The sequence below is a fragment of the Amblyraja radiata genome, chromosome 6, assembly GCF_010909765.2.
Source record: "Amblyraja radiata isolate CabotCenter1 chromosome 6, sAmbRad1.1.pri, whole genome shotgun sequence".
NCBI lineage: Eukaryota > Metazoa > Chordata > Chondrichthyes > Rajiformes > Rajidae > Amblyraja > Amblyraja radiata.
This window is the reverse complement of record NC_045961.1, coordinates 90,943,289-90,965,947: the sequence shown is the minus strand read 5'-3', so window position 1 is coordinate 90,965,947 and position 22,659 is coordinate 90,943,289. Positions and strand designations below refer to the sequence as shown.

The 22,659-nt window shown below is 42.6% G+C and overlaps 1 protein-coding gene across 2 annotated transcripts; it reads left to right on the top strand.

Moving 5' to 3' along the window:
* Positions 1–290: 290 nt before the first annotated feature.
* Positions 291–21,280, top strand: ucp2 (uncoupling protein 2). Of its 2 annotated transcripts, XM_033023195.1 has the most exons (8): positions 291–492; positions 895–1,053; positions 10,672–10,897; positions 14,233–14,440; positions 16,681–16,878; positions 18,666–18,767; positions 19,826–20,006; positions 20,743–21,280. In XM_033023195.1, exons 3-8 carry the CDS (start codon positions 10,772–10,774, stop codon positions 20,855–20,857), a joined length of 930 nt encoding a protein of 309 aa, XP_032879086.1. In that variant the 5' UTR covers positions 291–492; positions 895–1,053; positions 10,672–10,771; the 3' UTR covers positions 20,858–21,280. The 2 variants fall into 2 exon arrangements, with proteins under 2 accessions (XP_032879086.1, XP_032879087.1); XM_033023196.1 differs by lacking the exons at positions 291–492; positions 895–1,053 and having other exon boundaries at positions 10,751–10,897; positions 14,100–14,440.
* The last annotated feature ends 1,379 nt before the right edge of the window (positions 21,281–22,659 follow it).

Genomic DNA, 22,659 nt, shown 5'->3' with positions numbered 1-22,659 from the left:
ATCAGCTCTGACCCAATCATCTCTGCTGAGCAAAGTCTCCAACGTGACTCAGAGGCGTTTATTTTGTAATGCATGTAAATGTAATGAGGCACAAGCAAATAAATAAAATGTGCAATTTGAAAAGAAAAATACAGAGATAACAGGGGATTTTGTTTTTTTAGTTGGTGCCTAGCACGCAACCCTTGGCCACAGTCAGCCTCAAAGATAGTCAGCCTTGTGGATATAACGATGCAGACAGAGAGAGAAAGTCCCACCCCCATTGTTGAGGGGGCGGTGAGGTTGTGCTGACGCCGGCCGGCGGAAGGGAAGGGGAGGTTGCAGTGTATTTAAGGAGCTGCAGAATCGCTCGCTGCTGCCGGCCGTCCCGTGTATAGATCGAGTCCAGGTTACAACCCGGCCCGCCCGCCCGCCCTGAGCGCCACAGCGGCAGCGCATACACACACCATCCGTCCATCCATCGCCTGGAAGAAAAGGGACTGACTTCAATAACAGGTTAAAAAAAACCCATTCAATCCGATGCGGAAAATGGTTCACTTTTTAAAGACCGTTTGTGAAGTTTGCAAGAATATTTATTGCCATTTGTGTTTAGAGCGAGTGGGGTTTTGTTATTGTGTTAAATTCTAATCTAAAGCGACATATATGGGAAAATTTCATGACTTTTTCAGGTTTGCTTGAAACTTTAAAAAATCTATTTCAAATAACCAGATTATGTTACTTTTCCGGTTTTACGTAGAAGTAGTATAATTAATTTTAAAACAACTGAACGATCGCTGGGTTTTTTTCTCTCCCGTGCACTGTGCCCGGGGGCATGAATTGCAACATTAAATGTTACAACGGGTTGTATCGGTTAACGGCATTGAACTAACTGGTTTGTGATGTTCTTTCTCGTTTCAGAACCTGTATTATGATCATTTGGCGTTTAATTTCTGAACTTTCTATGGAACAACGGCAGAGCCAAACCGTAGTTAAAAGGGGCTACAACGAGAGGGATACTTTTAGAGAATCCTGTCCGGCTCGTCTGTAACTGCGCTGGCTCGCTGCATATGACAAAAGGTAGCTTCAAATCCTTCACTGTCTCCCACAGAGAGCTTTATTGTACGACACTTTTTTTTTACAGATTCCTCCATGGCCTCTGGTCTGACTCATTCCTGCCAACTCCCTCCCCGATGCATCATGTTGGTATTATAGGGACGTGGGTATTTCCTGTGGTGGTGATGAGCAAAAGTAATCAGTGAGCCTGATTAAAGACTTTCTTAGTATTCCCTTGGAATTGACAATAGAGTAATTGGAGTAGAGAGGGTTAGTCAATGCGTGTTCCCCCCTCTCACTGAATTGGATCAAATGCAGTGGTTCTAGCACTCGGGCCACGATTTATGTGCATTCAGCAAGACTGGTTCCACCAAGATGCAGGACTGAACGCCACAGGAGGTCCTTCTTCCCTGTGGCTATCAAACGTTACAACTCCTCCACTTCTGCCGACTCCCCAACCCCCACCCCCCAATCTTTGCACATCCCCCAAGCCTTTCCACTCCTCCCTTTACTTTCCATATAACAATTCCGCCACAGAAACAGGCCATCTCGGCCCTTCTAGTCACTGCCGAACACTTATTCTCTCCTAGTCCCATCTACCTGCACTCAGACCATAACCCTCCATTCCTTTCCCGTCCATATACCTATCCAATTTATTTTTAAATGATAAAATCGAACCTGCCTCCACCACTTCCACTGGAAGCTCATTCCACACAGCTACCAGTCTCTGAGTAAAGAAGTTCCCCCTCATGTTACTCCTAAACCTCTGTCCCTTAATTCTCAAATCATGTCCTCTTGTTTGAATTTTCCCTACTCTCAATGGAAAAAGCGTATCCATGTCAACTCTGTCTATCCCTCTCATAATTTTAAAGACCTCTATCAAGTCTCCCCTGAACCTTCTGCGCTCCAAAGAATAAAGACCTAACTTGTTCAACTTTTCTCTGTAACTTAGTTGCTGAAACCCAGGCAACATTCTAGTAAATCTCCTCTGTACTCTCTATTTTGTTGACATCTTTCCTATAATTTAGCGACCAAAATTGTACATGTTTCATGTGTTCTGTGTTTTTATGACTTCGCAGATCAATTTCAATCCTGGGATAAATACATTTCTCTAGTGTCCTATAGTAGTATCGTACGATCTAATTCAGTGGAAACAAAGACTTGCTGATGTAATAACACACAAAGTGCTGGAATGATTCAGTGGGTCAGACAGCACCTCTTGAAGATAAGATGTAAGAAGCTGGAGTAACTCTGCGGGACCGACAGCATCTCTGTGCGGGAAGGAACTGCAGACGTTGGTTTATACAAGTGATTTGGTCATCTGTTGGTGACCCTGATTTGTTGTGGCCTTTTTCTGTACCCAGTTCTCCACCACCCTACCCCACCCCACTCTACTTTTAGTCTGAAGAAGAGTTCTGACCTGAAACGTCACCCATTCTTTTTCTCCAGATGCTGCCTGACCTACTGAGTTGCTCCAGCACTTTGCATTCTGGTATTGGTCTTGAGAAATGTTCACATTGGGTCTTTGTATTCCCCATTTGTTGGCAGTTGCTTAGCTTGAAATTGCCCCGGATTAATCATGAGGTGAATAATGTATTTCTGCCCGTCATTAAAATGTAACAAGTAATTCAATAAGTCTCATTATAAAAGGAATGATGTTACTTGTAGCAAGGCAGTAAGTGCTTGTATTAGGAGAAACAACTGATATTTTAGACTAGTAGCTTTTTTTTTTAAATGGTGGAACTGAAAAGGTTGGTGATGGGAGTTTGGCACTTATGGACACAGAGGGCACAGGAACAAGAGATGAAAGATGATGGATACTGAAGATTAAATGACCAGAGGGATGATTGGTGCAAGTCAAAAGGCATCAATTAATTTTTAAAATGCAGATGGGAGATAGAAACATTAAAAATATGTGCAGGAGGAGGCCATTTGGCCCCTTTGAGCCAGCACCACCTTTCATTGTGATCATGGCTGATCATCCACAATCAATAACCCGTGCCTGCCTTCTCCCTATACCCCTTGATTCTGCTAGCCCCTAGAGCTCCATCTAACTCTTTTCAATTCATCCAGTGGCAGAGAATTCCACTAATCCACAACTCTCTGGGTGAGAAGTTTTTTTTCTCGTCTCAGTTTTAAATGGCCTCCCCTTTCTCCCCTTTATGTGGCCCCTGGTTCTGGACTCTCCCAACAATAGGAACATTTTTCCTGCATCTAGCTTGGCCAGTCCTTTTATAATTTTAAACGTTTCTATAAGAAATCCACTCATCCTTCTAAATTTCAGTGAATACAAGCCCAGTCTTTCCAATCTTTCCTCATATGACAGTCCCGCCATCCTGGGGATTAACCTTGTGAACCTACGCTGCACTGCCTCAATAGCAAGGATGTCCTTCCTCAAATTAGGAGACGAAAACTGCACATAATACTCCAGATGTGGTCTCACCAGGACCCTGTACAACTGCAGAAGGACCCCTTTACTCTTATACTCAAATCCTCTTGTTATGAAGGCCAACATGCCATTAGCTTTCTTCACTGCCTGCTGTACCTGCATGTTTACTTTCAGTGACTGGTGTATAAGGTCTTGTTGCACTTCCTTTTTTCCTAATCTGACACCATTGAGATAATAATCTGCCTCGTTCTTGCCGCCAAAGTGATAACCTCACATTTATCTACATTATACTGCATCTGCCATGCATCTGCCCACTCACTCAACTTGTCCATGCCACCCTGCAACCTGGCATCCTCTTCGCAGTTCACGCTGCCACCCAGCTTTGTGTCACCTGCAAATTTGCTAGTGTTATTTTTAATCCTTTCATCTAAATCGTTGATATATATTGTAAATAGTTGCGGCCCCAGCACCGAGCCTTGCGGCACTCCACTCGCCACAGCCTGCCATTCTGACGGACCCGTTTATTCCTACTCTGTTTCCTGTCTGCCAACTAATTCACTATCCATGTCAATAGTCTACCCCCAATACCATGTGCTCTAATTTTGCCCACAAATCTCCTGTGCGGGACCTTATCAAAGGCTTTCAAAGTCCAGATACACTACATCCACTGGCTCTCTTTCATCCATTGTACTTGTCAAATCCAAATGCACCATTATTACTTCTTTAATAATTGACTCCAGCATCTTCCTCACCACCGATGTCGGGCTAACTGGTCGATAATTCCCTGTTTTCCCTCTCGCTCCTTTCTTAAAGTGGGATAACATTAGCTACCCTCCAATCCACTGATCCTGAATCTATAGAACATTGGAAAATTATCACTAATGTGTCCACGATTTCTAGAGCCACCTTGAGGACCCTGGGATGCAGATCATCAGGCCCTGTGGATTTATCAGCCATCAATCTACCAAATACTATTTCTCGCCTAATACTAATTTCTTTCAGTTCCTCTGTCGCCCCTAGATCCTCTGTCCTCTAGTACATCTGGGAGATTGGTCCTGTCTTCATAGAAACATAGAAAATAAGTGCAGGAGTAGGCCATTCGGCCCTTCGAGCCTGCACCGCCAATCAATATGATCATGGCTGATCATATTGCCCATTCACTAAGGAAGACACAAACAAAGTACCTGTTCAACTCTTCTGCCATTTCCTTGTTCCCCATAATAATTTCACCAGTTTCTGCCTTCAAGGGACCCACATTTTGTCTTTACTAATCTTTTTCTCTTAACATACCTAAAGAAGCTTTTACTATCCTTCTTTATATTCTTGGCCAGCTTCCCGTCGTACTTCATCTTTTCACCCCATATTGCCCTTTTTGTTACCTTCTGTTGTCCTTTGAAAGTTTCCCAATCCTCTGGCTTCCTGCTACTCTTTCCTATGTTATACACCTTTTCTTTTAGTTTTATCCCATTCCTAACTTCACTTGTCAGCCACGATTGCCTCTTACTCCCCTTAGAATATTTATTCCTCTTTGGAATGAAATGATCCTGCATCTTTGGGGGGTTTTTGCCCAGAAATTCCTGCCATTGCTGTTCCACCGTCATTCCTGCTAGGATCCTTTTCCAGTCGACCTTGGCCAGCTTCTCTCTCATGCCTTCATAGCCCCCTTTGTTCAACTGCAACACTGACACTTCTGATTTAACCTTCTCCCTCTCAAATTGCAGATTAAAACCTATCATATTATGGTCACTAACTCCTAGAGGTTCCTTTACCTTGAGTTCCCTTATTAAATCTGGTTCATTAGACAACACTAAATCCAGAATTGCCTTCTCTCTGGTCGGCTCCAGTACATGCTGCTCTAAGAATCCATCTCGGAGGCACTCTACAAACTCCCTTTCTTGGGGTCCTGAACCAACCTGGTTTTTCCAGTCTACCTGTGTATTGAAATGTCCCATAACCACAGTGGCATTTACCTTTGTTGAGATCTGCTTCTTGCACTTGGCACAGGGCAGTGGAAAAGGATCTGGTGCCCTTTGGTCTGCAGTTGACCCTTAAAGGTCAACTCTTCAGTGGCATAATCAGTAAAAAGCAACAAGTCTGTTTACTCTCCATTATGCAAGAATAAATATTTTGGTGTTTACTATTCTAGTTTGTTGTTTATGACGTGCAGTTCAATCTTCCTAGCTTCCATTTTGTCCACACTCGGGAACTGAATTACATCTGGGAATTTATTTTTGTCACCTTGTTAAACTGGAGGCCTGGGCAGCATTATGAAAGTTTAGGCTGGAGATGGGCATTATGACAGGCAATGGATTATCAAGGCAAAAAAAGAGTCAATGCAGTTTTAGGAAAATTGAATAATATTTAGCAACTTTGTCAAGGTTCCTTTGAGAATATAACAAATAGGGTAAATAAAGGTGCACAAGTGTATTTGGATTCCCAGACCCTTTGGCCCAATGAGTCCGTGTGGATCCCTGAACTCTAGTTCCATCCTGCAGACTAGAGTCCATTTACCGAGGCCAATTAATCTACAAACCTGCAGGTCTTGGGAATGTGGGAGGAAACCGGAGCACCTGGAGAAAACCCACGTGGTCACAAGCACCCATAATCAGGATTGAAGCGGGGTGCCTGGGGCTACGATGATGAAGAAGGGTCTGAAGAAGGGTTTCGACCTGAAACATGGCCTATTTCCTTCGCTCCATAGATGCTGCCAAGTTTACTGCTGCGCCACTTTTGTATAAAAATGACGGCACAGTAATGATACTCAGTTAAAACTACAGTTATGAATTTTGCACCAGTCTTGTTACTGGGTGACATCTGTTTAGCCCAATGACACCAACACAGCAAGACAAATAACTGACTCCACTTTCATCAAAGAATATTAACAGCTAGAGATGAGTCAGTAGGTTTGTGCAAGAGGTAACATGGGTCGATAGTGGCGAAGGAGGCATATGGTATGCATGCTTCCAAGGTTGGGGCATTCATTGCCAAATCTAAAAGTTGGGACTTTGTATTGTAACTTTACAAAACACTTGTTGGGTTGCACTTATTTGTGTGTTGTTCTGGTCATTACACTATGGGAAGGATGTGATTGTGTTAGAGAGAGTGCAATTTAAATTCACCAGGATGATTCCTCGATTGGAAGTTGTTAATTGTATGGCAAAATTAAGTGGGTCATGCTTGTTTTTCCTGGTGCTAAGGAGCTGGTTAAAGTCTATGAGAGGCACAGAGAGAGTAGATGGTCAGAATTATTTTGACCCCTGCCCCCCCCCCCCATGGTAGGGATATAATTTAAGACGAGAGTAGGGAGTTTTAGAGGTTATTAGGAGTAAGATTTTAAGTAGTATGAGGAACTCACTGCCAGAGTATGTAGTTGAATTGGATACAGTTATTGTATTTACGGGGGTCCCGTAACTAAATAGTTACACGACCTCCGAGCGTGGGCAGTGGGCAGGTGCTATAGACTCGCACGGGAAGGTAGACGCTCCCGCCCCCATGAGTCTCGGGCAGATGGGGCTCGTCAGACCGGGAAGGCAGTCCATCCAGTCCAAATCAGAGGGAAAACTCTGATTTAAAACCTCCACTGCCTTGTGGCCATATCCAGTCATCGAAAAGGCTCCAGGAGTAAACCTCAAAATCCGGAGTCGGAGCCCCTAAGGCAGTTCGTCGTTGTCTACAACCTCGCTCTGGCAGCTCTTGCGATGGTGCTGGTGCCAAACTGTAACATCCCTGCTTTTCCTTTGCATCGATCAGTGACGTGGAGAGGGGGGACGTGCTGCATGGGCCACAGCCTGTCCTCCATATGACATCGCCCTGGCTTGCATCCGACCACACATCACCTACAAACTTGGATGCATCACCCATGGTCAGTCATGACCGAAGGGGGCCTACTAAATTGTATTTAAGAGTTTTAGGCAGTCTATAAAATGTAGAAGGGTATGGTCTTTGTATGGATTGATGGGGCCATTGTGGTAGGGCAAAATAACATCAGTGTGAACATTGTGTGTGAAAGGGTTCATTTCTATGGACAATAAAACAAAAGATGTTGCATATTCTAGACCCCAGAACACTAGGAAAAACTTGGGAGGCCAGGCAGCATCTGTGGAGGAAAACAGTATGAGTCAGCATTTCAGGCTGGGCATGCTTGCACGAGACCTGTTTATGTCCTGCGTGACTTCCTCAAAAAAAACAGCCGATGCTTTGTAGATGATTGATAAACAACATAATTGGCTCTCGGCTTTATTACAAGTTTTTTTTGAACATTTTCTCATTTGCTGTCAACAAGCCATTGTTGCTTTTTTGTCACACGCATTTTTATAAAGGATGGAAAAGGCATTTTTGTTGATGCTGCAAGAGTGGTTTTGGCGGTGGGCTACAGTGGGATTTTGAAGACATTCTTGCGCTGTTTACATCGGCGAGCTGTTTCTCCTGCAGAGCTGGTGTTTTTTGTTCCAGTCAGTGGAGCAAATTAGTATCTGTATCACTGCATCAGAGGGTGAAAAACAGCCACTTGGGCGTTTAGGCACCTTGTATGCTGAGAGAATAATAAATAATAGCAGTGTGATTTTCATATAATATCGTTGCATAAGCACCCCCTGGGCATGCATGATTGAAAGCAGAGTTCTGAATTTGCCTTGAATCATCATCTACAGTTGTTTTGTTCCTGTCTGGGTAATTTATTGCATATTGAGTGTCCTTTTGTTTTTAAAAGAAGACTTTTATCTTTTGCATAGAGTTGTTTTTCATTTTTTCCCCTCTGGCTTTAAATGTTCCTTGACAAAAGTGGAGGCAGTTGTTTGTCTTGTTGCATCGGTTTCATTGGGCAGAGCAGATGTTCCTTGAGTTTCAGTCTAAGCTAGCAACAGAGTTGACCAATTGTGTTCCAGCCCTTTCATTACGTAGCTGCTGTTTCCTACCTCAACAACAGGCTGATTATATACAAATGTTTAAAAGCACACAGAATCATAGGATGGTGCCAAGTTATCTCCTGTTTCGTTTCCTCCTTTTCATTTTTATCGGCTTTGAACAGTGGCGATTGTCTAAAGCTACAATGTGAAACTCAGACACTGTAGGGAAATTGTTGCAGGCCAATCGCTGTTTGGTGGAGACTGACAAACAGCTGAAGTCTCAGTTTAAACCTTGCTCAGACCTGAAGTGGCTAGAATAGGTACACACACAAACAAAGCATGTATTTATAAATGGGTTTATACATACATCCTTTGTGTTTTATGTGTAACATGTACACTTGTGACACGGGAAGCCTTTTGCCTTTTGCCCGTGTTGGCCAAAAATGGACCAAAATCAGGAAAAATTCCATAGCCTTGCAGTTTGTAGAACTGGTTATCCAGGTGTCATTTTTAATCCGGGCAAGGACGGTGTTCCCTCTTGCGCAACGAGTTCCAGTCTCCCCAGCTGTTTTGCAATGGAAAATGGGTCACTTTGTTTACCATGTCATAATTTCCATTCAATTAATCTCCACCCCCAGAGTTATGGAAAGAATGTACTTCAAAACTAACATTCTCCTGTACTAGCTACATCTCAGTGGCTACTTCTGCAGTACTTGGACCTGAGATTTTGTTTGTAAAAGGGGGGAACATAGAAACATAGAAAATAGGTGCAGGAGTAGGCCATTCAGCCCTTCGAGCCTGCACCGCCATTCAATATGATCATGGCTGATCATCCAAGTCAGTATCCTGTACCTGCCTTCTCTCCATACCCCTGATCCCTTTAGCCACAAGGGCCACATCTAACTCCCTCTTAAATATAGCCAATGAACTGGCCTCAACTACATTCTGTGGCAGAGAATTCCACAGATTCACCACTCTCTGTGTGAAAAATGTTTTTCTCATCTTGGTCCTAAAAGATTTCCCCCTTATCCTTAAACTGTGACCCCTTGTTCTGGACTTCCCCAACATCGGGAACAATCTTCCTGCATCTAGTCTGTCCACCCCCTTAAGAATTTTGTAAGTTTCTACAAGATCCCCCCTCAAACTTCTAAAGATTGTAAAGAACATGAAAAGCTCCTTCCCTTAATGTGGATTTGGAGGGTCTTTTGTGCTATGTTACTTTGATCTTGATCAAAGACAGAAACTGGTGCTGGTGCAGCAACTTCTAATGAGCAGTTTCCTTGCTTGATTTAGAATTTTTAAGTTGGTCTAACAACTTGCTCCTAAAAAGAAAAATGCAGGCACTTGAAGGATACGCCATCTAATTTGTACATGCCAATTCTGCACAGACAGCAAAGTGATGACCAATTATCTGACTTTTGTGTCGACTGCAGAATAGACAGCTAGTTTTTACGGGCCGGCTTTAATATTTAACAGGGACTTGCTGATATTTCTGTGCAAGATATTCCTGTACACATGTCCCATGCAAAACGCATGCTCTAGGGGAAACACTGTGCAAAATACAAATTAACATCCTGTGAGAAAGGGAAACTTGAATTAATAAGGTGTACTCATTCCAGCCTTCCACAGCTGGTGAGCAGTGCAAATGACAAAGCTGCTGGATTTAAGGTTTGTTTAAACCAGATCTCCATTGCACCTGCTACCAAAACCTCGGTCCCAGCAGGGCACTCCCTCCTTGAGTGAGAAATGTGGCTTGTAGATCGTCACAGCTAACAATGGACCTTGATCATTGTAACTATTTTGCATCTTTCATTTCTTTGTTCCATATCTCTCTATATAGCTGCCTATATCTCTCGTTTCCCTCTCCACTGACTCTGTCTGAATAAAGGTCTCGACCTGAAATGTCGTCATTCCTTCTCTCCAGAGATGCTGCTTTACTGAGATCCCTAACCCTCCAGCATTTTGTCTACCTTTGGTGTTAACCAGCAACTGCAGTTCCTGCCTACTCCAAGAATTTCAATATGACAGTCTCTTTTAAATTAAAAAAATGATGTGTATTCCTAAATGTCCTTTTCCAGTGAAATAATCAAAATGAAGTGGCAATTGATTTTGTTTTAAATTTGAAAGGGATGTTGCACTAGATGAATATTTAAAATGCAGAGATGCTGGAATTGTTTCAGGTCAAAGATTCTTTAACCAAAACTAAATCCTACACGAGTCTAGCCCCTAAACAAATTGTACATAATGTACCATTATTATCCCCCAGCTGTCGTCATCTGAATTCCAAGCAGAAGCTGTACATGCTGGGACTGTTCCAACCTTACAATGTATGCAGCATCCCAGAAACTGCAGTGAGGATGTTAAATACATGATGATACCACTGATAACCATTTGTTCTCTGTTTTACAGGCTCGGGCAGAGTCCATTTGTCTTGTCCGTCACTCTTTGCCACTCCTGCAAGACACAGCAGGATTTTATCACCTTGTTGCTGAATATAACTTTGCTGAAAATGGTTGGATTCAAGCCCTCAGACGTTCCTCCCACCGCCATGGTGAAATTCATCGGTGCTGGAACAGCTGCCTGCATAGCTGACTTGTTCACCTTCCCTTTGGACACTGCTAAAGTCAGATTACAGGTAAATCTTGGTACTAGTCTGATGTACATGGCTTTGGAGCAGAAAACTCATTGGCATACCATCTGACTTGGCCTGATGTATCCTCCCCCCCCCCCCCCCCCCCTGATTTTAACCAACAGTTAATTTATTAACTATTTTTGAAATATGCCAAAAACACATTTCATAACATTTGTTCTATCTCATTTGTTATTCAGCATTGTTGTGATTTAGCTCGGATTAAGGGACAGCAGTCATCTGGTCTTTGCATTTAACACATTTCTCAATTTTCCTCACTAATTACTATTAAAACACAAAGTACTTGTGCTATAACACTAGGATAAGGGCTCAACTAAGAAAACCAAGCCCAATGCCAAAGCAGCATCAAAAAAACTGCCTATACACACTAATGCCATACTCTGCCTGTAAGATGCCTGTTGGAGTGAAGTCAGTCTGCAGGACCAATGTGAAACTGTTCCTTGGACCCACCGTCACTCCAATTTAAACCATTGAGATGTAGACTGTGCTTGAGTGTGCACACATTTGGAGACTGAGCTCCAAGTCATCAAGAATTTGCTTACAGACGCATACCTGGAGAATGGGCCTGGCTAAGCAAAGCTGCAGCAGGAACATATTGGTGGAGAACAACAGTTCCTTTGGGCAATTAAGGTCCCCACTTTGAGACCCTTGAAAAAGTGGATCGCTTTCATGTCTTGGGACCCATTTCTCATTGAAGATGGACAATGATGTTAGAATTTGTCGTTTTCATTACACATCAGTCTTTTGCTGTCTGGGGTGAATGGAATATTTGAAGAAAAAGACCTCGACCCCAGAAGAGAGTTCATGGTCTTCCAGGGATCAACCGTGACTCCTGCCCTCCTGTGGGCTTCGGAGATGTGCACTTGTTATAACAGTAACTACGATTCACTGGAAAGATGCAACCAATCCAGTCTGTTTTAGAAACATAGCAAATAGGTGCAGGAGTAGGCCATTCGGCCCTTCGAGCCTGCACTGCCATTCAATATGATCATGGCTGATCATCCAACTCGGTATCCTGTACCTGCCTTCTCTCCATACCCCCTGATCCCTTTAGCCACAAGGGCCACATCTAACTCCCTCCTAAATATAGCCAATGAACTGGCCTCAACTACTTTCTGTGGCGGAGAATTCCACAGATTCACCACTCTCTGTGTGAATTTTCATTTTCTCATCTTGGTCCTAAAAGACTTACCCCTTATCCTTAAACTGTGACCCCTTGTTCTGGACTTCCCCAACATCGGGAACAATCTTCCTGCATCTAGCCAGTCCAACCCCCTAAAAATGTTGTAAGTTTCTATAAGATCCCCCCTCAATCTTCTAAATTCTAGCGAGTACAAGCCGAGTCTATCCAGTCTTTCTTCATATGAAAGTCCTGCCATCCCTGGAATCAGTCTGGTGAACCTTCTCTGCACTCCCTCTATGGCAATAATGTCCTTCCTCAGATTTGGAGACCAAAACTGTACGCAATACTCCAGGTGTGGTCTCACCAAGACCCTGTACAACTGCAGTAGAACCTCCCTGCTCCTTTACTCAAATCCTTTTGCTATGAATGCTAACACCTGCATGCCTACTTTCAATGACTGGTGTACCATGACACCCAGGTCTCGTTGCATCTCCCCTTTTCCTAATCGGCCACCATTCAGATAGTAAAAAAGAATCCTTGATCAATTAGCTGGTTTCACTAACCAACTCCGCTCTGGTGCTCGAATTACACTGAGTGGGGTCTGATGGGTAGACCACACTGAGCTGACAAGTTGAGCTCCATCACAAGATTACCAGGTGGACTGGGGGAAGGAATAAAAGATTCAAGGTTGTTGGAAAAATTGTCACATCCATACTAATTTGATTATCACTGCACCTTACCTGGTACACGTGACAATTAAATACCTTTGAACTCTTGAGAACTCCTGGTACAAAGGCAGTAGAATGGTTTGGGTAATGCTGCAGCCACATGGTTCTATCAGCCTGGGTTTCATCCTTGCCACCTCTAGTGTTGTCTTGCAGATTCTCCAGGGGACTATGTTTCCCCAGGGGCTCTGGATTCCAAGCGCATGAAAGACTTGCTGGTTGGTAGCTTGGCTACTGTAAGTTACTCATATGGTTCGTGTGTGACCAATAGGTTACAGTGAAATAAGAGGGAGGATCAGGCTGATGATAATGCTGAGCTGCCATAGATTTGATCAGTTGAATGGAAAAGGAGAGAAAAAGGAAAATTTGGGATGTTATTGAGAGTCCGTTATTGATGTTATCCGTCATCTGGATGGAGCACAGAAGCTCAGTGTAAATTGAGGGAGTCCAGAACCAGGGGGTCACAGTTTAAGAATAAGGGGTAATTTAGGACTGGGATGAGGAGAAACTTTTTCAGCCAGAGAGTTGTGACTCTGGAATTCTCTGCCACAGAAGGGTCGAGAGTTAGATGTAGCTCTTAGGGCTAACGGAATCAAGGTATATGGGGAGAAAGCAGGAACAGGGTACTGATTTTGGATGATCAACCATGATCACATTGAATGGCTCGAATGGCCACCTGCACCTATTTTTCTATGTCGATGCCAGGAGGATAATAATCCTCCCAAACGATCCAAAGGTCACAGCAGTGGCGACGTCTATGGACCCACACTGGCTGCATCTACCTCCTCGGCTTGAAGAACTGTAGTAGGAGTAAGTTCTCCTCCATCCTGGGGGATTGCATAAGCCCACAAGGAGAGGAGCCCATACCACCAGCATGAAGGAACTCAGTTTGGTGGTGTTTCAATGAGGTGTAGTTTCCTTTAGTTTAGTTTACTTTATTGTCACGTGTACCGAGGTACAGTGAAAAGCCTTTGTCGCGTGCTAACTAGTCAGCGGAAAGACAATACATGATTTTATGTCTGATTCTTGGGTGATGTCAACAGAACAGGCACGGAGTTCAACATGCTTTCTTTACATAATCTCACAAAACACATTTCCACTGCATGGAGAATTGCTCAAATGCATGCTGAGCTTCTTGTATCTGTGCATCTATGTTACAACTAATAGCTTAAACTTATCATTTTTACCTTTTTCTGATTTGGTGTTTAGTTCTTGTGCTCCATTGCCCACTTTAGCTTCTATGAACAATAAGTAATAACAAATGATGAAACGTGCTTCTCATCAAAACCTCTACTTACTATATTTCTATATATGCAATTTTTTCCCCTACGAATGACAGTTTACAAGCTGGAATTGCCCTGTGATGACCAAGTGCCGAATCTGGGATGACTAAGTATTAGACTAGTCTACGTGTGAGTTGGGCTGAGCCCAAATCACAATGCGGATGTTCATCCAATTTTTGTCCTGCACAGATTCAAGGGGAATCGAAGTCTGCTGCAGAGATGACTAACTTAAAGTATAGAGGTGTCTTTGGCACCATGGCCACAATGGTCAGGAACGAGGGACCAAGAAGCCTCTATAGTGGTCTGGTGGCTGGTCTCCAACGTCAGATGAGCTTTGCTTCCGTACGCATTGGACTCTACGATTCTGTGAAACAGTTCTACACCAAAGGATCTGAACGTAAGTGTAACATATAACTACATATCTTAGTGACATCTTATGCCCCTGTCCCACTTAAGAAACCTCTGGAGACTTTGCGCCCCGCCCAAGGTTTCCGTGCGGTTCCCAGAGGTTTTTGTCAGTCTCCCTACCTGCTTCCACTACCTGCAACCTCCGGGAACTGCACGGAAACGTTGGGTGGGGTGCAAAGTCTCCAGAGGTATCCGTTCAGGTTTCCTAAGTGGGACAGGGGCATTGTAGAAGAATGCACAACTCCAAATAAGAATCTTGTGGGTGTTTTTTTTCTAATACATCTTGAATATAATTTCATACAGCAGCCAATGTAGGAGGGACCTTTAATAATTTGGTGACGGGTAAACCAAATGAATGCATTTAAATGTTATTAAACAAGGTTCCACTGAACTGGAAGATGTAGACTGCTCAGTAATCTGAATAATTTTCTCTCTGCTTGCTAGTGTCAGATTGTAGAAAGTGACCTGCTTTTATTCCTGCTTTGTATTGACATCAGGTACTCGTGTTATGATTTTTTTCCCCAAGGTAGTGTCTGCCTGGCAACGCCCAGTGGAAACCTGACCAGAATGTCTTTATCTGATCACCAAGACAACCCCAAAGAAAATTCTAGAACTGAGAGCTTGGGCAGTGTTTCTGGCTGCTTCTTGCAACAGGGTTACATATTATTCAGCGGTGGCCAATAGTGTCAGTGGCATAGTATCTAGGACAATGGACAAACACTTGTTATTGCTCAATCCACATTGCCTACGTGATATCCCGGTTGCCAAACACTTTAACTCCCCTTCCCATTCTGACCTTGTTGTCCTGGGCCCCCTCCACAGTCAGTCAGGCCAAAGGCAGAGCGGGGGTACAGCACCTCGTATTAACCCAGCAGAATGAATTTGATTTCTCTAACCCGTGCATTCCTTCTCTCTCCATCCCTCCCCCACCCTAGTCGACCTACTCATTTCATTGTTGTCCTGCTTTAGTTTCACTCATTATAACCTTCGCAGCAACAATTTTTATTTTTTATTTTTTTTTAATCGCTGTTTTTTTTTCCCTTTTTCCTTCCGCCCACTATATTTAATATGTAAAAGAATATGTGATTCTGGTTGTAGTTTGTTTGGTTGTTTGTTTGTTCGTCTTTTTGCACAAAGTCCGCGAGCATTGCCACTTTTCATTTCACTGCACATCTCGTATGTGTATGTGACTAATAGACTTGACTTGACTTGTGGGACTCTACTTTTCATTTGTCATCTTTAATTTGCCCTTTTGCATTCCCTTCATTCATTTGTTCTTTGTACCTCTTCATATCTCTAGTTTCCCCTCTCCCCCGACTGTTCGAAGACCAGAAACGTCACATTTTCCTTTTATCCAGATATGCTGCCTGACCCGCTGAGTTACTCCAGCATTTTTGTGTCTATCTTCCGAGTAAACCAGCATCTGCAGTTCCTTCCTTCCTATACAATAGCAAAAGGATTTGAGTATAGGAGCAGGGAGGTTCTACTGCAGTTGTACAGGGTCTTGGTGAGACCACACCTGGAGTATTGCGTACAGTTTTGGTCTCCTAATCTGAGGAAAGACATTCTTGCCGTAGAGGGAGTGCAGAGAAGGTTCACCAGACTAGATTCCTGGGATGTCAGGACTTTCATATGAAGAAAGACTGGATAGACTCGGCTTGTACTCGCTAGAATTTAGAAGATTGAGGGGGGATCTTATAGAAACTTACAAAATTCTTAAGGGGTTGGACAGGCTAGATGCAGGAAGATTGTTCCCGATGTTGGGGAAGTCCAGAACAAGGGGTCACAGTTAAAGGATAAGGGGGAAATCTTTTAGTACCGAGATGAGAAAAGCATTTTTCACACAGAGAGTGGTGAATCTCTGGAATTCTCTGCCACAGAAGGTAGCTGAGGCCAGTTCATTGGCTATATTTAAGAGGGAGTTAGATGTGGCCCTTGTGGCTAAAGGGATCAGGGGGTATGGAGAGAAGGCAGATACAGGATACTGAGTTGGATGATCAGCCATGATCATATTGAATGGCGGTGCAGGCTAGAAGGGCCGAATGGCCTACTCCTGCACCTATTTTCTATGTTTCTACAATGGCATTTGCCAGTAATGAGCAACACTGGTCAAATAACTTGTTCCTCGTGTTTTTAAATTTAGATTTGAAAATTTACATACATAAACTCAGTACAGATTCATCTTGCTCCTCTGATTTCAAGTGTTTAATAAGTGGTTCATTTCTTCAGATGTTAGCATTGGCAGCCGACTACTTGCTGGCTCCACCACAGGAGCCATGGCTGTGGCGTTTGCTCAACCAACCGATGTGGTGAAAGTAAGGTTTCAAGCACAAGCAAATTTATCCGGTCCAAACAGAAGATACAATGGCACCATTGAAGCCTACAAAACCATCGCCAAGGAGGAAGGTTTACGGGGCCTATGGAAAGGTGTGATTTTTACTTGGGATTTCATTTAATTGTGGTCTGCTCATGTCTTTGCATAAATTGGTCGGTTGCTTGCAACAGTTGATGAGGGGGGAAATGGAAATATTTTGCGAGAGTCGACAGTGGGTGGCATGTTGTTATGTGATAAAGTGCTTTGCTTAATTGACAGGAATGGTGTTGGAAGTAGAGACCCTTGGCAACAATAAATTCAACTGGTTGTCCATTCTTTTCATTAGACAACATATCTTAGTAGCAATGTTACAAAATTTTGAGATTTTAAAAATCAAGTCTGCAATTTATCCCATCAGATAAAGCATAAAAATAAGTTTAATTTGACACCTAATTCACTTTCATATCTCAAGTATTTAAAAAGTTATGGCCATTTTCATACTCGGAAATGAGCATCTTGTTCCCTATTGATTTTCTATGGATATAACAAAAGAGCTGTGATCGTGAACAGTCAAAAGCCCATAACTTTCTTAAAAATTAAGAGAACTGAATGAAATTTTCAGTTATCATACATTGAAGCATTCTGAAACAAATATAAAATAATCTTACTTGGATGACCTGAAATTAAAGCATATAATTAGTTAGTTACCTAATTGTAGCTAATTTCAGACTTCAATTACTAGATCTAAACATCTATCCATTTCTTAATAAATGATTAACATTTTTAAATAGCCTAAATGTCCAAATAATATTCACAAAGAATTCACAATAAAACATGATTTTTAAATCACATTAATTTATAGGCCAAATGGAAGGAATTTAGTGTTCAATTGCTGTAAATAAATGCCCATTTAAAATCAGCTTTCCAGTGGGTCCCTGTGGAACGCGCTGGTTTAGAACGTTCACATTGCGCTAGATTTGTGCCCCCAAATGCCCAGAAAAATACTGCAGGATATAATGGGGCCCAAAATGAGCTACTCGCAATATTAAACTTTGTATAAAGGGATCTTAAGAAGCCCTTTTTAATGTAAAAATATACAGCCTACCTTCAGTTGTCTGCTTTATGAGACCCTGCGGTTGCTGGTGGTCGCGGGTTTAGAGATTGATTATTAAACCACTATAACTATTATACGAGGCCTTTAAAACTAATAATAGCTTTTGCGACGGGGTCTTCCAGCGATTTTTCGTTAATAATTAACTAGGCTGAACATCTTCGATTTGAACAGCCTAGAGAAAATCGCGTTTTAAACCCGCCCCCCCTCTAAACGGCGCCAAAATCGCGCACACCCGCAGCGACAGATTTTCAGCGACGCTTCAGGTAGGCTTTGCAACATACCTAATCTTAGTGGTCTTGAATCTTTTTGAAGTTCTTTGTAGCAATTGGAATCTAATTACTGAAGCTCGTTCAGCTAGACATTCACGGGCCTCCTGCTTTTAATAACTGGCAGAATTTGTCCAAATATAGAACAACCTGCACATCTAGTAGTTGAGATGACGATTCCAAAATTATTTTATTTGCGTTTAATTGTAAACCTCTAACTCCCAGTCAGAATCAAAATTGGGACAAACTCCAGCTCTTGTATTGGACCACAGTTCCCAGTAGTTTGTAACCTGTCACTTCACAATTCTCAGGATAACTTCAGGGCTCACATTAAAAGTTTGTATTCTTCAAAGAACAATGCCCATCAGTAATAATGTCTTATTCTGTACCATTACACCGCAGACCTCCATTTAAGCTTTGTCAGCCAGTTGGTGGTTCAAATTCAAGTATTGATTAGTAATCTCTCTCATAGATATCGTTATGAATTAGCATTCTTACATCTTGTATGCTTAACTTGTAGGCACTCTACCAAATATTGCTCGTAATGCCATCGTGAACTGCACAGAGCTTGTGACTTACGATCTGATCAAAGATCTGTTGCTCAAGAATGGTCTCTTGACTGGTAAGTGTTGGACGATCGATCATCTGGAATGATTGAAAAGTTAAATTGTGATTACATATTTAACGGACCCTGTATTGTTAAAGTTATTTCTAATGTTGGAATTAGTTGGGAATGAAAGCATTCTCAAATTGCTCCAGTTGAGCAAATGTGTACAGTATGAATGCTTGAGTGGTTTCCCTATATGGGAGGCATTGGTGGATACAGGTGAGGGTGGTTTTTTGAGAGGTAGATAGTTGGACAAAGGCCAGGGATGAAGAGACAATGTGTGAGATGAGGATGAAAGAGGTGTCAATAGTAAAGCCAGAGGAATGAATATGGGGGGGGGGGGGGGGGAGAGAGAAGGTCTGTATTGATTTGATTAGTTTAGAGATACAGTATGGAAACAGGCCGTTTGACCCACTATGCTCACCATCATTCACCTGTTCATTAGTTTGGTAATCCTTTCTCATCCACTCCCTACATATTAGGTGCAATTAAGCTACAAAACTGTGCTTCTTTGAGAGCTGGGCAGGAAACCAGAGCACCCGGGTGAAACCCATGAGAGAATGTGTAAACTCCACACAGACCCAAGGTCAGGATCGAATCTAGGTATCTGGTGCTGTGAGGCAGCAGCTCAGTCAGCTGCATGACAGTCTCCCTAAAAAGACAAGTATGTGGCCTTGGCTGGTATATCCTGGGCATGTCCTATAGATACATTTTGGTCCTTTTTTTTGACCGCAACATGATTCTGTATTCTACTCCAAGGAGACTTGTACTACTACTCTATACGTATCTTCACCACTTCACACCCTACTCATGAAAACCTCTCTCATCGCATCCTTCTCAACATGTGCATATCTTTTTTTAAACTAACCTCCAAGTGAAAAATTGCTGGTGATTAATTTCCGGCATAACAATAAACTCCTGTAAAATGACAGCTACTTGGAACAAATATCAGTGTTTGTTTTTAGTAGGTTCTACAACTAATTTTGGGAGTATGTTGACACAAGTCTTGAGTTCTAACAACCCAGGTTGCTCAAATGAATGCAGAAACCAATGTCTTATTGTTTTCCTTGCAGATAACCTTCCATGTCATTTCTCTTCTGCTATTGGTGCTGGATTCTGCACAACTGTTATAGCTTCGCCTGTTGATGTAGTGAAGACAAGATACATGAACTCTGCCCCTGGCCGATACAACAGTGCCTTGAACTGTGCAGTCACCATGTTTACAAAAGAAGGAGGTACAGCTTTCTATAAAGGGTGAGTTCTTGTCTTTGGCATTCCTAACGCAGCAGAAAATCTTGCAAATATCTAATGCAGCTGCTCTGAAGAGAGGCTGTCATAGAACACTGAATAGATACCAGGGTGTCAGAGGTTACGGGGAGAATGGGGTTGAGAGGGAAAGGTAGATCAGCCATGAGTGAATAGTGGAGCAGACTCGATGGGTTGAATGGCCTCATTCTGCTCCTATATCTTATGATACATCTTATGATCATCTGTATTATTTGCTTTGGTCATAAAATGGTGGCTCAGTGTTTGGGGAGGTGCATGTCATTGAGATGAACAGTTGTAGACACTGGGAGAGTATAAAGGCATGGAAGGCAGCTGATAGCACACCAATAATCACTGAGCCAGTGAATATTTTTGAAAAGCAGAACATTTTTTTCAACCAAACATTAATTCCACAATGAAACTTGGTTTGTTCTTCAGCTACTTCCCATTTTAAGGCTAGAAAATTGCATGACTTCATCTTGGTTTAAAATTAATTCTGGATGGTGGTAACTAAACGTTCCAAAAATCATGCGTCATTTTGAAACATTTTAATTCACAGTATTTAATATGATGAACTGATAATATATTGGTGGGCCGAAGGGCCTATTTCCATGCTGTATTTCTAGACAAAACAGTTTTGTTTAGAGATAAAGCATGATATTACACAAAGTGCAAGCGCTTTGCACATACACCCTGATAATCTTGTGTATTTATTTAATTCCAGGTTTATGCCATCATTTCTACGCTTGGGATCATGGAACATTGTGATGTTCATTACCTATGAACAGCTGAAACGAGCTTTAATGGTTGTTAAACTCTCCCGAGAATCTTCTCTGTAAACTATGTGATGCACTGTTTTTTGCTTGAAATAGTTTCAAAACTAATGTTCTATTATTGAATGATATTTATTTCTCCTTGATTTCCTTATCTTTGGGCACAATCTATCTCATGGCCTTGAGCAGCGACTAAAGATTGTTTTACTGGGGACCATGCAGACACTATGGAACTGTCTCAACCATTTTCTCTCCCACTGCAGAAGATTAGAAACTTATTGCATAACCTGAATAGACCAGAAGAAAGGATCCATTTATTAGTAAGCTAGTTAAAAATCCAGTAGCAATATGGAAGACTTTGAAAAGTACCAAACACAAGGTTTGGATTCCGGTCTGGAGCGGTAGTCTGGGATTACATTACAACAAAGCTGTTCTTTTTAAAAATGTCTGAGTTTACTTCAAATCAATAAAACTGATTCTCCTGTTAAAGTGCAAAGTGTTTTTTCCACCACAAGGCACACATTTAAGAATGATTCAAGATCTTTGTTTTCCAAGAATCTTAAATTAACTTCTTTCTAGGAGAGAAGAATAAAACACAGGAGCCCTTTTTCTTGCTGAACAGGTTTTGGTTTCAATAAACGTAATCCTAACTCCAAATTTGTATGACAATTTGCATTGTATCTACTTTCCAATGTAGAATAGAATGCCATTTATTGTCATTCAAACAGACATGGTTTGAACAAAATTTTGTTCCTGCAGTCTTAACATTAAAAAAAAAGCCAAGACACACAATTTACATAAACATCCATCACAGTGAATCTCCAAACACCTCACTGTGATTGAAGGCAAAAGTCTTGTCTCTTCCCTGATCTTCTCTCACGGTCAAACAGTCCAACTGATACGTCGAGGTGACTGGGGCTCCCAATGTTAAAGCCCCCGGTGGGCGATGGTAAGTCCCGAGGCTGCGTTGGGCGAAGTAAGGCCCAGTTTAGGGTCGTTTTAACCCCGCGATTCGGGCGTGAGAAGTTGCCGTTGCGGGAGCTCCGAAAAGCAGTCTCCCACCAGGGACCTGTGTTACCGTCCACCGGGCCTGCAGCCGGAGCCTCTGAAGTCGGGTCACAGCCGCGCACCACCAGTGCTCACCACACTCCGAAGTCGGCCAGCTCCGCGATGGTGAGTCTGCACGCTCCATGACTGGAGCCCTCAGGTTGGTTCTGGTTGGAGGTCGCCGGCTCCACGATGTTAGGCCCAACGACAACGGAGACCCGACAGGGTAAAGGTCAGGTCCTCGTACAGGGAAGAGATTAAAAAGTTTCCCCCACCCCTCCCCTCCCCCCCCACCCTCCACACATACACATCTAAAAAATAAAACCAAAAACACATCTAACGGGACAAAAATTAAAAAAACGGACCGACCGCAGTCGAGGCGCTGCCACACCAAACCATTACACAGTGAGTTTGATTACAATTGTAGGATTAAGGACCACAAATCAACCATATTTATACATCAAATATGATATAACCTACATGAATAACATATTTCATTGCTGCTTAAGGTCCACATAACATCTGCTTTTCTAAAGCTCCTATGTACTGGAGTACAACATGCCTATTGGAAAACTGCTGTTATGTGGTGAAAGAAATGAACTTGTATGATGCCTTGAATTAGAAACTTCAGTCCTGGGCAACACTCTCAAGCCAGTAGTCTGAATTGGCTGGCTAACAGACAACGGGAGAGGTGGAGTTGTATGGGTGGAAGCTTAAAAGCATCCTTGGAGTAGACAGCAGGTTCCTTTCACTCTTAGTTATGGTCTTATTTTCTCTCTTGCCCACCAAACCCTGGAGTTTGTACGTTCTCCCCGTAACCT